The following is a 13,179-nucleotide window of genomic DNA, read 5'->3' as shown; positions in this document are numbered from 1 at the left end:
TACCTCAGCGATCGGGCGCAAGAGCGGCGCCACCCCGGTGGTGGGCCGGGAAGCAGCAGACAGAGCCGACGCGGCTGCCGGGGCGAGGCGCAGGAGCCGGCTTGCGGTGGAGGAGCGGAGGGCGGCGGCGATCGTGGTCGGGGAGATCGCCGCGAGATGGAGGTTGAGGTGCTCTTGCGAAGTTGCGTGGGGTCGATGCCGATGGACGGGTACTGCTGTCGTTCTCGGGTTTTGCGGACTGGGCCCGTAATCCGCGAGCAAAGTTCAATTGGGCTGGTTCGGCGGGGTTTTCTTATCTTAAGTAAGGTAATACATTAATCGGAGTGATTTAGTGTGTGTTTAGTTCATGTTTAAAACTTGGTCCGGCTATATATATATATAACTTGGTCCGGCAAGTCAACTCAGGCTCGACAGCCATAGCTTGGCTTCAACAATCCAAGATGCGCTTGTTTGATCGCACGAAGTATTTGGTCGAACAGGTTCTGGACAGAGGATTTGAGCAGGCTCTAGGCACCTTCACCGTCGCCATCCTCTCTCTCCTCGCCGATAGAAAAGGGGCACCGGTTGCTGTCGTCGTCCTCCATCTCCTCGCTGATAGCGATACGGTGCAGGTGCCCTGGCCGCTGTCGCTCACCCTTAGTCCTCACCTCCTCGCCATAGTGAAGGGAGCAGGGGCGAGACGGGAACTTGCTGGACCAAGAAGCTGTGGTTTGGAGGTGGGGACACACGGGGAGAAGAAGAGAGGGAGCTGGAGCTGCACCGCAGCACGGATGACGGCCTCTGCGTGTGCCCCATCGTCCTCCGTGTGCACGGCGAGCGCCCCATCGACCTCCGCTCCGTGTGGACGGCGAACACGTAGGACGAGGTGAGCGCATGGAGGCGGTAGGAGCGGCACCGGCGAGGCCATCTCCGGTGCGGATGAATCTAGCGCGTGCATCTCCGAGCGGTGATGCGAGTGCCAGTTGTAGCTAGCTAGGCTACGAGGTGGTCGGTGGTCTGTTGAAGCCTGGCTAAGGGGTCAAAACATGAACCAAACGAGTCTTCCTAGAACCTAGATATAAGATATGCCTGCCCAACCAAATAGATCCCAAAAAAAAGATTCAGAGTGATTTAGGGTCTTCTCCTTGATTTTTTTCTACCCGATGTAAAAATGCCAAGTAACTCCAGCAAAGTTAGGGCCTGAGTTTGAGGTTCGAAGGCTTTACCTAAATCCAGTGGTCGGTTAAAAATCACTGTTTATTCAGTAGCCAGTCAGATGTAACCTGATGTACGTGTACCGCAAATCAAAATTTGCTCTGCCTTTGCCAACGTTTTTTTCGTGTATTTGGAAGCATCAGGTAGTCAAAATCACTCGTTCCTGACCTGACACCTGTAAATGGTACATTTTTGCATTTAGTCGTCGTAACAAACTACCAATCCCAATGTCACATACTCACATGAATAAATTTTATTCATCAGCAGCAAACTTTCGCCGCTACCGGCTCCAAGGAGTGGTTAGCTGTTGCATCCTTGCATTGGAGGGCAACAATATTTTTAATTTGATGATCCTGTCATGTGTCATCCATGGACCTCATCACCCGAATGGATATACTAATATACGTAACGCCTCGACGATGGCTCCAAAATGAATCGTACAATTGAGCCATAACAAGAGCTAGCGCACCGGTTTTAAGGTTCTTGCTAGGTCCTGTTAAAAAAGAATAATCACCATAGTAAGAAATTAGTAGAGCACGGCATGATGGTATTTCTGGATTGTTGACAATTCGTACTTTTTATTTTGAAAAAAATGTGTAATCTAACTACTTTAGAACCACTAGTAATAAATATACAGATATAAGGCTGAATAATTTTATGCTCAAGTTTCAATGTTTTCACGGAATTGGAGTATAAAAAATTAGCACAAAGAAAAGGCGATGCTTAGGCTATCTCCAACAGCACAGACCCAAATCGGAGACCCATTCTATAGTTTGGGCCACGCACAACAAAAAGATAATGGACCCAAAATTCGCATTCTCCAACAGCCTACCCAAAAGACCGTCCCTCTCTCCTCACTCTCTCCCCTGCGCCGCCCGTTCCCGTGGCCGGGCCGTTGCCCTTTGTTCCGCACGCGGGGAGGAAGAGCGAACGCGGGGGGCCATCTACCCACGCCGACCCGAGCGCCGCCGCGGATCCATGGAGCATGGTGGAGGATGCAGGCGCGCAGGCCCTCCCCCACCCCGGCGGGTCCTCCTCCAACACCGGCGGCGCGAGCTCCTCCACCGCGCGCTGCTGCTTGCGCCTTGCCGTCGTCTCGGTTGGCTGCGCTCACCCACAAGTCGTCGCCGCGGGTGTCGAGCTCGCTCCCGCGTGCCGCACGGGCCACACCCTCCGTCGTAGTCTGCGCCGATGGTGGAGGCGCGCTGGGGTGGGGAGGGGCGCTACCGTTGGGGAGGGTGGAGCGCGTGTGCGCCACAGGCATTGGAGGAGCAACGCCGTGGATGCCGTTGGGAATGGGGGCGCCATGGTGAGGGGACAAAGGTCGCGGTCACAGATTTGCGTCCCGACGTAGATTTACGTTTTGTCAAGTCTCGTATGCAAAATAGGTGAGGTGTTTGAGTCTTCTGTTAAAGCTTTGATTTTGGTAGGCAAAACACTATGAATGACCTATTTTTATCTTTGGTTTACGGTTTACATGCTCCGCTCGAGACAGTCTTACCACGCGATTCATTGTGGGAATTGGGATTAACAAATGTAGTACTACTTACCTAGCTTTGACCAATTATAAAGGGCTAGTTCTCGGAACGGGGCCCACCTGTCAGTAGCGAGACATGTCACGAGGGCTCGACAGCTAAGCACCTTCACGACGGTTGATATTGATAATAAATTCTTAACCGGAAAAGTCTGCTTCCGCAGAGCTGCCTTAACGGCCCCTGATTTTTCGCAAACCTCGTTGCTAATAACGGCGCCGGTTCCCTTCCTCCAATCCTCCTCGTCCGGTCGGAACCCTAGCCCTTCCCGCCAGCGGTGGGCGGCGGCTGGCGATGTACCCGTCAGGGGCCATGGTGGGGGCGGCGCCCGCGACGCGGCCGAGCGCGGCGTCGCGGGTGGAGAAGGCCACGAGCCACCTGCTCATGGGGCCCGACTGGGCGGTCAACCTCGAAATCTGCGACATCCTCAACGCCGACGTCTGGTGAGCGCGCTGCCTCCTACTCCTCGTCGAGCCGGCGTGGGGAATTTGTAGGGGATTTCGGTACTCGCTTTGACTTTTGTGGGTGTTGGCCGGCCGGCGCAGTCGCCCTTGTGTTTTGGCCAGAATTTGGTGGGGTTTGACAATTGGATGAGTGGACATCAGGAGTCTGCTCCGCCATGCATATTCGAAGCACAATAAGATTGTAGTGGCGTTGAACTTGATGCTATTTATTGGCCTTAACTTTAGCCTTTTGGCGTACGTTGGGGAAAAAATGGTTTAGCTATATAGCTTGGCTTTTGCCCTCTCGCATGGTTATTCTTGTAGGTAATATAGCCCCTCCAATTGTGAACTTTACCTGCATACAAACATGGGAGAATAAGAATATTTGTGAACCTTGTGTGGAAAAGGCAATCAAAGTGATAAAATTCACAAAGGGACACAGTTAGGATTCTAGCAATATATATATTTTGGGTACGGGAAACTTCCAGTAAGTGTTGCCCTTGTTGGAATGATAAATGAGTGTGTCAATTACCTTGCTATTTTTTATTACAATCCCATGAGCTGAGTGGAACAAATGATGCTAACATTGTCTAACTTTTCTTCGTAATGATTATTCATGATGAAGACAAACTGTGGCCCCATGCCATTGACATGCAGACAAACTTGAAATTGCGGTTTGTTTTTACCTGTATGGTGCATAGGTTTTGATCTTATACATTTAGCCTTTCTGCTTGGAAGAGCCGTATGGTTTCGTTACACTACCATGACTGGAGAATTTTAAGATTTATTGGTTCTGGGCTTCCGGTACCTATCAGCTTATCGTACTGATTTTGAACATCTGAATCAGGCAAACAAAGGATGCAGTGAAGGCAGTGAAAAAGAGATTGCAGAACAAGGACCCAAAGGTTCAGTTTTTTGCTTTGACGGTATGTACTTTCATTGTGGCATGATGAAACATGCGAGAATTATTTAATATAATACTTTAATACACAATATGAATACAAGCTTTATTTGTTTTATTCATATCAGTTATAAATTGGTGCAGCTTTTGGAGACAATGATGAAGAATTGTGGTGAATATGTTCAGTTTGAAGTTGCTGAACAGCATGTTCTGCAAGAAATGGTTAAAATTATCCAGAAGAAGGTATATATATAATATAGTATTCTCCTTATTTTACTTTTATATTTCCTATATTTTTTTCTTAGTGTACAATTTTTAACTAGATTTTCTTTAGTCTTGAACAGTTTCAGTAGCAATTGTATGTGTTGAACTAGTTCAGTGCGTAACTGGAGAGCATACTAATCCCCATGAATATTTTGGTCTGGAAACTTTAGATTGTCATTGGTGTGAACACCATGGATTAACTGGTCCTAGAACGTGATTAGATGATTGTTTGTGCCAATTTTGAACTGTTGTGCCAGAACCTCTTATCTTTCCAAAAAAAAATCTAATAAATTGAAGCTACATAGATAATGTCCATCATCTTAGTAGTGGTGTCATCGTATCCCTTGTTTCTGTTAAATACCACACTAACGAGTCATTATTAGTATGTCTAGCTTTTCTAGATACATAAGTCGTTCTGGCTTTTCTAGATTGAGTACATAACAACAGTTATGCATCTAGATATAGTGTATGTCTAGATACATAGTAATAATTATGTACCTAGAAAATCTAGAACAACTTATAATTTGGAACAGAGGGAGTACGTCATTATTAGTATCAGAGTGTCAAAGTGGTGAGTTTTTTCATATCCATATGCCTACAATTCCATATTCTGCAGCTACCAGAACACACCTTTTCCTTTGTAAGTATTTTTTTTTCAAAGTCCTTTGCAATGAGAAGCCATAAATTATTGTTTTTGTTGAGTCGAACCATCATTGTTAGAGACCTAGAGCAGCTTCTCCTTCTCTAACTATCACGACATTACCTATGTTCCTTTGGATCATCTGACATGCTGGTTTTTGGTTCTGGGAAGATCCATTTTAATTTATTTGTGATCTATTCCTATCTTGTCTTCTCACTACCTCCAATAACCTGACATCCATTTTAGGATTTTAAGCAATCTCTCTTTTGGAATTTGCTTTCAGAATGATATGCAGGTAAGGGATAAAATATTATTACTTCTAGACTCCTGGCAAGAGGCATTTGGTGGACCTGGAAGTAAATACCCACAATATCATTGGGCATATCTTGAAGTAAAGGTATGCAACTGATCTTTGTTTGAAATATCTTTTATGTTATATGTTGTCAGTGCATGGTTTCAGAACCATGTCCTGCGTTCAACATGCATCAATAATGTGGTTATGCCAAAGCATCCCCTTCTTTCTGCCCAATTTGATTTTAGCAAGCTACTAAAAAACTTGGCGCTTGAAAAGAAAAATGTCACTCTGTTTCCTTTATTTGAAATGCCACTCAAGTTTCTCATTGCTTTCAAATATATCTTTCTACTTTTATTTCAATCCCTGCCCTTTTCTCTCATTTCTAGGAGAGAAAGATGGGAAATAAGAAAAGGGAGAGAAAATGGGATATTTCAAAGCAACAGAGAATTTCAGTGGCATCTTCCCAAGTAAAAAGTACTGAGTAGCATTTTTTCCCCAGATTCTGTTTTTTTTTTAAGTGGCACAACCGCACAGATCCATTTCTGCCTCTCTGGCTTTTCTGGAAACAATCCTTTTGGTTGCAAGTATCTCTGCTAACTGACAAACTTCGCTGCAGACGACAGGTGTGGTGTTCCCAAAGCGTCCTATAGATGCCCCACCAATATTTACTCCTCCAGCTACACATAATTCTCAGACCTATGGTTCACCCAGATATGCTGTGGGAAGTTTAAGTGACAGAATGTCCTCAGATGTTGAGACTCTGAGGTTATGCCCTTTTCCTTACTAATTTGGTCTTTTCTCACTCAATTAACCTGTCTCATGATTTTAGCTGCGTTTTTCTTTGGTTACAGTTTAGGAGATTTGAGTAAGATTCAAAATGTGGCAGACCTACTGAATGATATGGTGTATGCTTTAAACCCATCTGATCGAACGGTATGAAAGAATTATCTTCTCTAATTATTCTTGCCACCGTGTTGTACTCTAATTGATGTGGGTGACTGACCTCTTAAATTTGTTTGGACCTAGGCTGTTAACGATGAAATTATCACAGATCTTGTGACCCAGTGTCGCTCAAATCAACAAAAGCTTCTGCAGTTTGTCAGTACATCAGGGTAAATATTTTGCGGTGTTAATATTGCCACTCCTTTCTCTTTGATCTGCAATGGTCTTGCATGGTTCCCATTATTCTTTCATATCCATTGTAGTTTATTGGAGTCATGGCATTGCTGTGTCTGCTGTATAGCACGCATGTGACTTTTGAGATGTTTGATGCTATTTAGGAACGAACAGTTACTAAAGCAAGGGCTGGAGATAAATGATCTCTTACAAAGCGTACTTTCAAAGTATGATGCTGTGGCCTCTGGTGCTCCTTTGGCGGTTGAAGCACCTGTGAGAGAGGCAATTGAGGCTCCTAGGGAGGCTCCTGCAGTAAAGCCATCTGCACCCCCTGAACATAATGATAATGTTAAAGAAGAGGAAGATGAGTTTGCCCAGCTAGCTCTAAGGTATGTCTGAGCGGCCTGTACAATGCCAATTTTACTTTCCTGCACAGTATGTTAACGCTTCATGCTTTATGCATCTGCAGGAAAAACAAATCCGTAGTAAGTAGCGACGATGCATCATCCAGCGCTGGGGCGGACCTTGCCCTTGTACCCATTGATCAAGCAGTTTCAGAATCGTCATCTTCTGTTGCAAGCAATGCACTGGTTCTTCTTGATCCTGCTCCCAGTACTAGCACTGAATCAAAAGAGCTGGACATGATAGACCTTCTAAGCCTCACCTTGTGCAGTCCTACTCTTGAAACCTCAACAGATTCTTCAGCACAGGATCAAAATGGACACCAGCAACCTGCAGTTACACATAATCAAAATGGGCCTCAGGAACCTACAGTTACAAATGGGCAACAATATCCTTCTAGTGTGCCACAATATCCTTCAAACTACCAGCCTCACACTGCAAACCAGGGATATGCTCCACAGAACAGCAACTACATTGCACCTTGGGCCCAGACCGGAGCATATCCGCCTCAGCCTCCTGCATATGCATCTGGCTATGGCTACCCTGCACCACCATGGGCGGCACCTACACATCCTGTTGACTCTAACCCTTTTCTTTCGGTTAATTACCAAGATCCTCGCCCTGTTGCCACTCCTGTTGCTCAAGCAGCCACCTATGCACCTCCCCCAGCTTCATACCCCCCTTCTTCAATATCTTATACACCATTTGCAGCCCCCCAGTTAATTCAGCATAACAGTCCTGTGGGTTCACCAAGCAATGGGCAGACTGCAAATCAAGCCCAAATGAATGTGAATCAACAATCAAAAGATTCTTCGGCAGCATCTAGCAGACCATACTACATACCTGATAATCTATTCAGCGATTTGATCGATGTGAAAAGTTTTGGTGGTGGAAATAAGATGGGCGGGCCCACTACAATGGGTAGCGCAAATGGTGGTCAACCTATGATTGGCGGAAAGAAATAGGGTTATTTGTCTATATATACAGCTGATGGTGATCGGTAGCTGCCTTCTTGTTATTTATTACTACTTGGTTCGGTGTACATTTACTGTATATCGCCATTCCCTCTTTTGACAGATTTGGCTGCATTGGTTGATTCGTGGGTGCTACTGTTAAGTTTAACAGAGTTGTGGACAATTGCTCATGTACATAAATGATTAATAGCATTGCTCCACTGAGGTGGATGGTTGTGACGAAATCTGTGAATACCTGATAATAACATTGCTCTTGAATTTGTTGCATGCTCCAGAAGGTAAAATCCTGTTACGAGCTTGATTCCCTTTACATCAGGGATGACTGGTGAAGAGACAGAGGCTCACACAACCAACCAGAGATTCTGCAATCTGGATGGTGGGCAGTGACCGTGAGTCCGTGAAGATGAAGACTTCAGAAGTCAGGCAAAAGAGGTGTTAGCCATGGCCGCTCAATGGGCTGAACTGGGCCACTCTCATTACCAAGTTAATTTTAGAATCTTAGGTCGACCTAGCCCATGATATGCTGTGCCTATATATCAGCCCATGTTTAGTTCACGAAAAGTTTTTAAAAAAAAGTGCTACAGTACTCATCACATCGAATTTTACGATACGTGTATGAAGCATTAAATGTAGACAAAAAAAAACTAATTGCACAGTTTGGTTGAAAATTACGAGACGAACGTTTTGAGCCTAATTAGTCCATGATTAAACACTAATTGTCAAATAAAAATGAAAATGCTAAGATAGCCAAATTTCTAACTTTCCACGAACTAAACACGGGCTCAGGAGAAATGAAATCGGCTTGTTCGGTTGGCTGATTCGTATCGTTACTGGTTCGTTTACGTGAGAGAGTGGTACTGCTGGCTGGTTCGCTGCTACAGTGCTCATGGGAGGGGGCTGGCCAGCCAGCCCAGCGAACGAGCTGAATACCTATACCCAGTGCCTGGTTAGTTTCTAAAATTTTGCAAAATTTTTTAAGATTCTCCGTCACATCGAATCTTTGGACGCATGCATGAAGCATTAAATATAAATAAAAAATAAAACTAATTACACAGTTTAGACGAAATTCACGAGACGAATCTTTTAAGTCTAATTAAACTATGATTAGACACTAATTACTAAATAACAACGAAATTCAACATATAAAACAAGGCCCTAACAATTATGGCTCAGTTGGCTGGCAATTTTTTACTAGCAATTATGACGTGTCTTGTCAAAGAATGATAGGCGTAGAAGTCCTCAGGAAGCGTTTTTACTAGCAATTATGGCGTGTCTTGTCAAAGAAGTACTCCTAGTACCTCAGTAAGCGTTGATTTTATTAGCGATACACTGCTAGAAAAGCGACTTCCTCTATGTTGAAGACATGCAACTGGCATCTCATACTGCTGGAGCGGTTCTCTCGACATGTATCCACGACCGCACTCGCCATCGCCACCACGGCCACGACCGCGCTGTCTCGCGCGTCCACTCGCCCGCTACGTCTGCTGCGCAGTGCTCGCATCGCATGGCCCATTGTTGTACAGTATACATGTATTTATACACAATGGTGAATACGAGAGAGTGTGTTGGCTCATATCCTGTTACACTCTTATCAATGAAGGACGGGAAATGAGGGCCGGTCCTGAGCATTTGAAGGCCTGGAGCGAAACTGTGGACAGAGACCCCTTTTTTTTCCCACTCAAGAAATTATAAACAGAGGTTTTTTATATTACTGTAAGAGAATTATCGTTAAATCCTAGAATAAATTTAGAAAATTTTTAGTACCCATGTAAGTCGAAGATTTGCACTCGGGTGGTTAGGTTTACCATAAGAGCTATGCTTAGTTTACAATTTCATTGGATGTTCAAATCTCAACACCGTATGATCATACATGCACATGTATACAAGCATAGGCGCACAATTTTAGAAAAGATTTCACTAGATATGTTCAACTATCAATCTGCTAAAGACACACAAGAGTGAAACACAAAGTAGAAGAACAAAAACGCCTGACTGCTTTTCACCTCCGCCAGCCAAAGTAGAGTATTCATTGAGACAACGCCACAAAGTCAAGCCAACCATGCCATGAAATTAAAAGCCTGTTTAGGCCTTGTTTGGATCAAAGGAATTTCATAGGAACCATTCCTTTGGAAATGTTTCTAGAAATACTGTTTGGAATGAAGGAAACTTCAACAGTAAAACAAAGAAAAGTTTCCTACCTCCATTCATTTCACGGGAAACAAAACATCCAGTCCAAACCAATGGATTCACGAAGACCGAGACAACAAGAGAAGAGAAACAAAAAATAATGTTACTTCCTGCGTTTTTCCTGTGTTTTGGATTCCTGCGTTCCAAACACCCCTTCAAGTTATTTCTCACGTTTTTTCTTTCCTCTGTTTTACCACTACACACTCACTCTATTCCTGCGTTTTTCCTATTCCCGTGTTTTTTATTCCTGCGTTTCAAACAGGCTCTTAGCAAGGTTCCTCTCTGGCTCTAGCTCCGACTCCTCCGGAGCAGTCCTGCTAGGTATTCGTAGGATGATCCGTTTTTATGAAAAACAAAGCAGCCGGCCTGCCAAACACTCTCTAAAATTGGCGACGTGCTTAGGCCTAGCTGTTTCATTGGCTGGCAGCCAAGGCAGCGTTGCCTTTAGATTCCTTCGATGGCCCCAAGGATCCGAGGGCCCAGCGCGGACCACCACGATTTTTTTTAATTTTAATCTTTTTTTTAATATAATTTTAAACACAATTCCTAAATATCAGACGCCTGATTTTTTAGTCCCTTCAGGCGATGGTGCTTGTGCACCGCCGCGGCAGCGCATCAAACAACGGCCACACATGTGACCAACCGTGTCCTTGCCCGCTGGGGACATCCGGAGGAGGGATGGTGGTAGAGGCGACCATGTCCGACAGGTGACGCAAAGCAGAAGTTACGCTAGAAGTTGGAGGGGATGATCTAGCTATTCAATCAAATTCAACGGATGTAACACGTCGCCTGAGGGATGACTACTTTACAGGCACCTGTAAATTAGCATCTCCCAATTTTAAATCTAACATTGTTGTTTTTTAAAACTAACACTTTTGGCCGTGCCTATTACCCTGGCGCGGCCAAATGCCTGTGCCGCGCCATGCATGGTGGTGCGGCACATAACTGACGTGGCGCGGGCCGGCCGGGGGGCCGCTGACGTGGCGGGTCCTGCCGCGCCCTAATCTGTGGCGCGGCAGGAGCAGGTATATACCCCGCGCGCGAGCCCGGCCGCTCGCCCGCACGCCTACCTTGCCCGCCCTCCCGACGCCCGAACGCCACCGCCGCCGCCAGCGCCCTGCCTGCGGCCGCACGCGCTCGCCCGGCCTCGCCTCGTCTCGGCCGCGCCCGCACGGCCCGGCCTCGGCCGCTCGCCCACGCCGCGCCCGGCCACTCCCGCCGCGCAGCGCCCTAGCCGGCCACGCCACGAACGCCGGCGCGTCAAGGCCGCCCACTCCTAAGATACCTCCCTCTCGATTTCATATTTTTTTTAGTATGTAGTATAGTTAGTATTTTTTGTATCTACTATTAGTGTCTTTGACCAAATTTATATAATAGCGTACTAATATTTATGAAACATAATATGTACTATTACATTAAACATGGAGTATACTTTCGTAATAAACTTATTAGGAGATAGAAATATTGATACCGTTTATTTAGTTTTGATCAAACTTAAACATATTTGACTACTCGAGAAGCAATATGTGTATTTATTTTGAGACAGAGAGATTACTTGTAATTTTAGAACCAAAGTTTTATATGAATTGATTATGTATTTATTATCTAGTATAGTTAGTATTTTGGGTTTAGAGATTTAGGCTAGTTAGGTTAGTGAATTTGTTTGTGAACTTACTAATGTTAACTTGAATTTTGTTAATTTGAATACTCTAACGCTTTGTTTATCAATTTGTAACAGGATGGCCCCTCCCACGCAGCACCCGTTGTACCATATTCTGGAGGTGGAGTACGACGACCAACACCGAGCACACATCTTGAGTGACAACGACGCAGATGTGTCCTTGCCTCCTTTGAGGCCCCGCACTCACACCAGGGCGCATCAGTGGAACAAGCGTTATACGCCGTACATACGGCGTGCCGGCTTCCTCGAGCTTGTCCGTGTTGTCTACCACGGTCTTCTGCCCCTTGATCCAGCACTACTTACTGTAGCTGTGGATAGGTGCGAGTGCATTCTTTGTACGTAAACTTTCTTGTAACAAATTGGAGGTAACTAACAGTCGTTCTATTCTTATAACAGGTAGAGGCCTGAGACCCACACGTTCCACCTACCTTGTGGCGAGATGACCTTGACGTTGCAGGACATCAAGGCTATTTTAGGCCTTCAGTTGGGGGGACTTCCAGTGACAGGGATAGGTGACAACGATCACTAGAGGGAGCTGGTGGCTCAGTTTACTGATTTTCTTCCACCGGACGACGATGCTTCTAAGAAAAATAAGTGAGTAATTTAAGCCTATTTAATACTTGTATTGCTTTACAGCTGGCATCGGGTCTCATTTTCTTTGATCAATTATAGAAAAAGTTTCGGTGTTTCGTCGTCCTAGATCACAGAGCGCTGAGTACTTGGACCCACAAGCTGAGGAGGCACAGATCGACAAGTTCGCTCGAGTGTGGCTCTGGCACTTTCTTGGTGCTTTCCTCTTCCTAGACGCCTCGGGCAACACCATCAGCTGGATCTTCCTTGACATACTTCAGCAGCAGTGGGAGGACATAGCGGGGTACAGCTGGGGCAGCGCAGTCCTGGCATGGACGTATCGACAGCTATGTGTTGCCTGCCGTCGCACCTCAGTACATGCGAACCTTGGGGGTTGCTGCTACCTACTCCAGGTTTGGTGTTGGGAACGATTGCCCGTTGGGAGGCCCCTTAATAATGGTTTATCGGTAAGTACTTCGGTTCATTATATTCTTTCAGGCAGTTAGATATGATGAGATTATTTGTTGCTAATTCATTATCGTGTTCAATGCAGCAATGGAACGGGCACGATATACTCCCTATAGCTCTGTATATCTGGACGGAAGCACAGTTAGTTAGAGAGAATACGTGGCGCAAGTACATGGAGTATACGAACGGTCTCGACGTCCTGACACAGCACCAGGTTACACTCTCTATACTATTGTAGCAGTGTCTTCTTTGATGTACACTATATTACAACTTAACACAATTATGAAATTTCAGGTGTTTTGGTGTCCTTGGGATTCTCCGGAGCTCCAGGACTATCTGAGTCCTATCACTAGAGACGAGTCACACGAGTATCGCTGCGACGTCCCTCTTATTTTCTTCCATGTGGTCGAGATTCACTTGCCCATCCGGGTCTACAGACAATTTGGAAGAATGACAGGCTGCCCACCACCGTTTTACTCCACCAATCAAGTATTGCACGGGTGCGTTATCGA

At 45.5% G+C, this 13,179-nt stretch overlaps 1 protein-coding gene across 1 annotated transcript; it reads left to right on the top strand.

Annotated features, from left to right (window-relative positions):
• The first annotated feature begins 2,896 nt into the window (after window positions 1-2,896).
• On the top strand, window positions 2,897-8,021 carry LOC136453446 (TOM1-like protein 7). The gene is made up of 9 exons (XM_066454017.1): window positions 2,897-3,169; window positions 4,017-4,095; window positions 4,215-4,313; window positions 5,258-5,371; window positions 5,886-6,034; window positions 6,121-6,202; window positions 6,296-6,381; window positions 6,550-6,774; window positions 6,855-8,021. The coding sequence occupies exons 1-9, from the start codon at window positions 3,021-3,023 to the stop codon at window positions 7,750-7,752; spliced, it is 1,881 nt and encodes a 626-aa protein (XP_066310114.1). The 5' UTR covers window positions 2,897-3,020; the 3' UTR covers window positions 7,753-8,021.
• Window positions 8,022-13,179: the final 5,158 nt, after the last annotated feature.

Source organism: Miscanthus floridulus, chromosome 5 (genome assembly GCF_019320115.1).
Source record: "Miscanthus floridulus cultivar M001 chromosome 5, ASM1932011v1, whole genome shotgun sequence".
NCBI classification, from domain to species: Eukaryota; Viridiplantae; Streptophyta; class Magnoliopsida; order Poales; family Poaceae; genus Miscanthus; species Miscanthus floridulus.
Note: the sequence above shows the minus strand (reverse complement) of the source record. Positions and strands in the feature narration are given on the sequence as shown.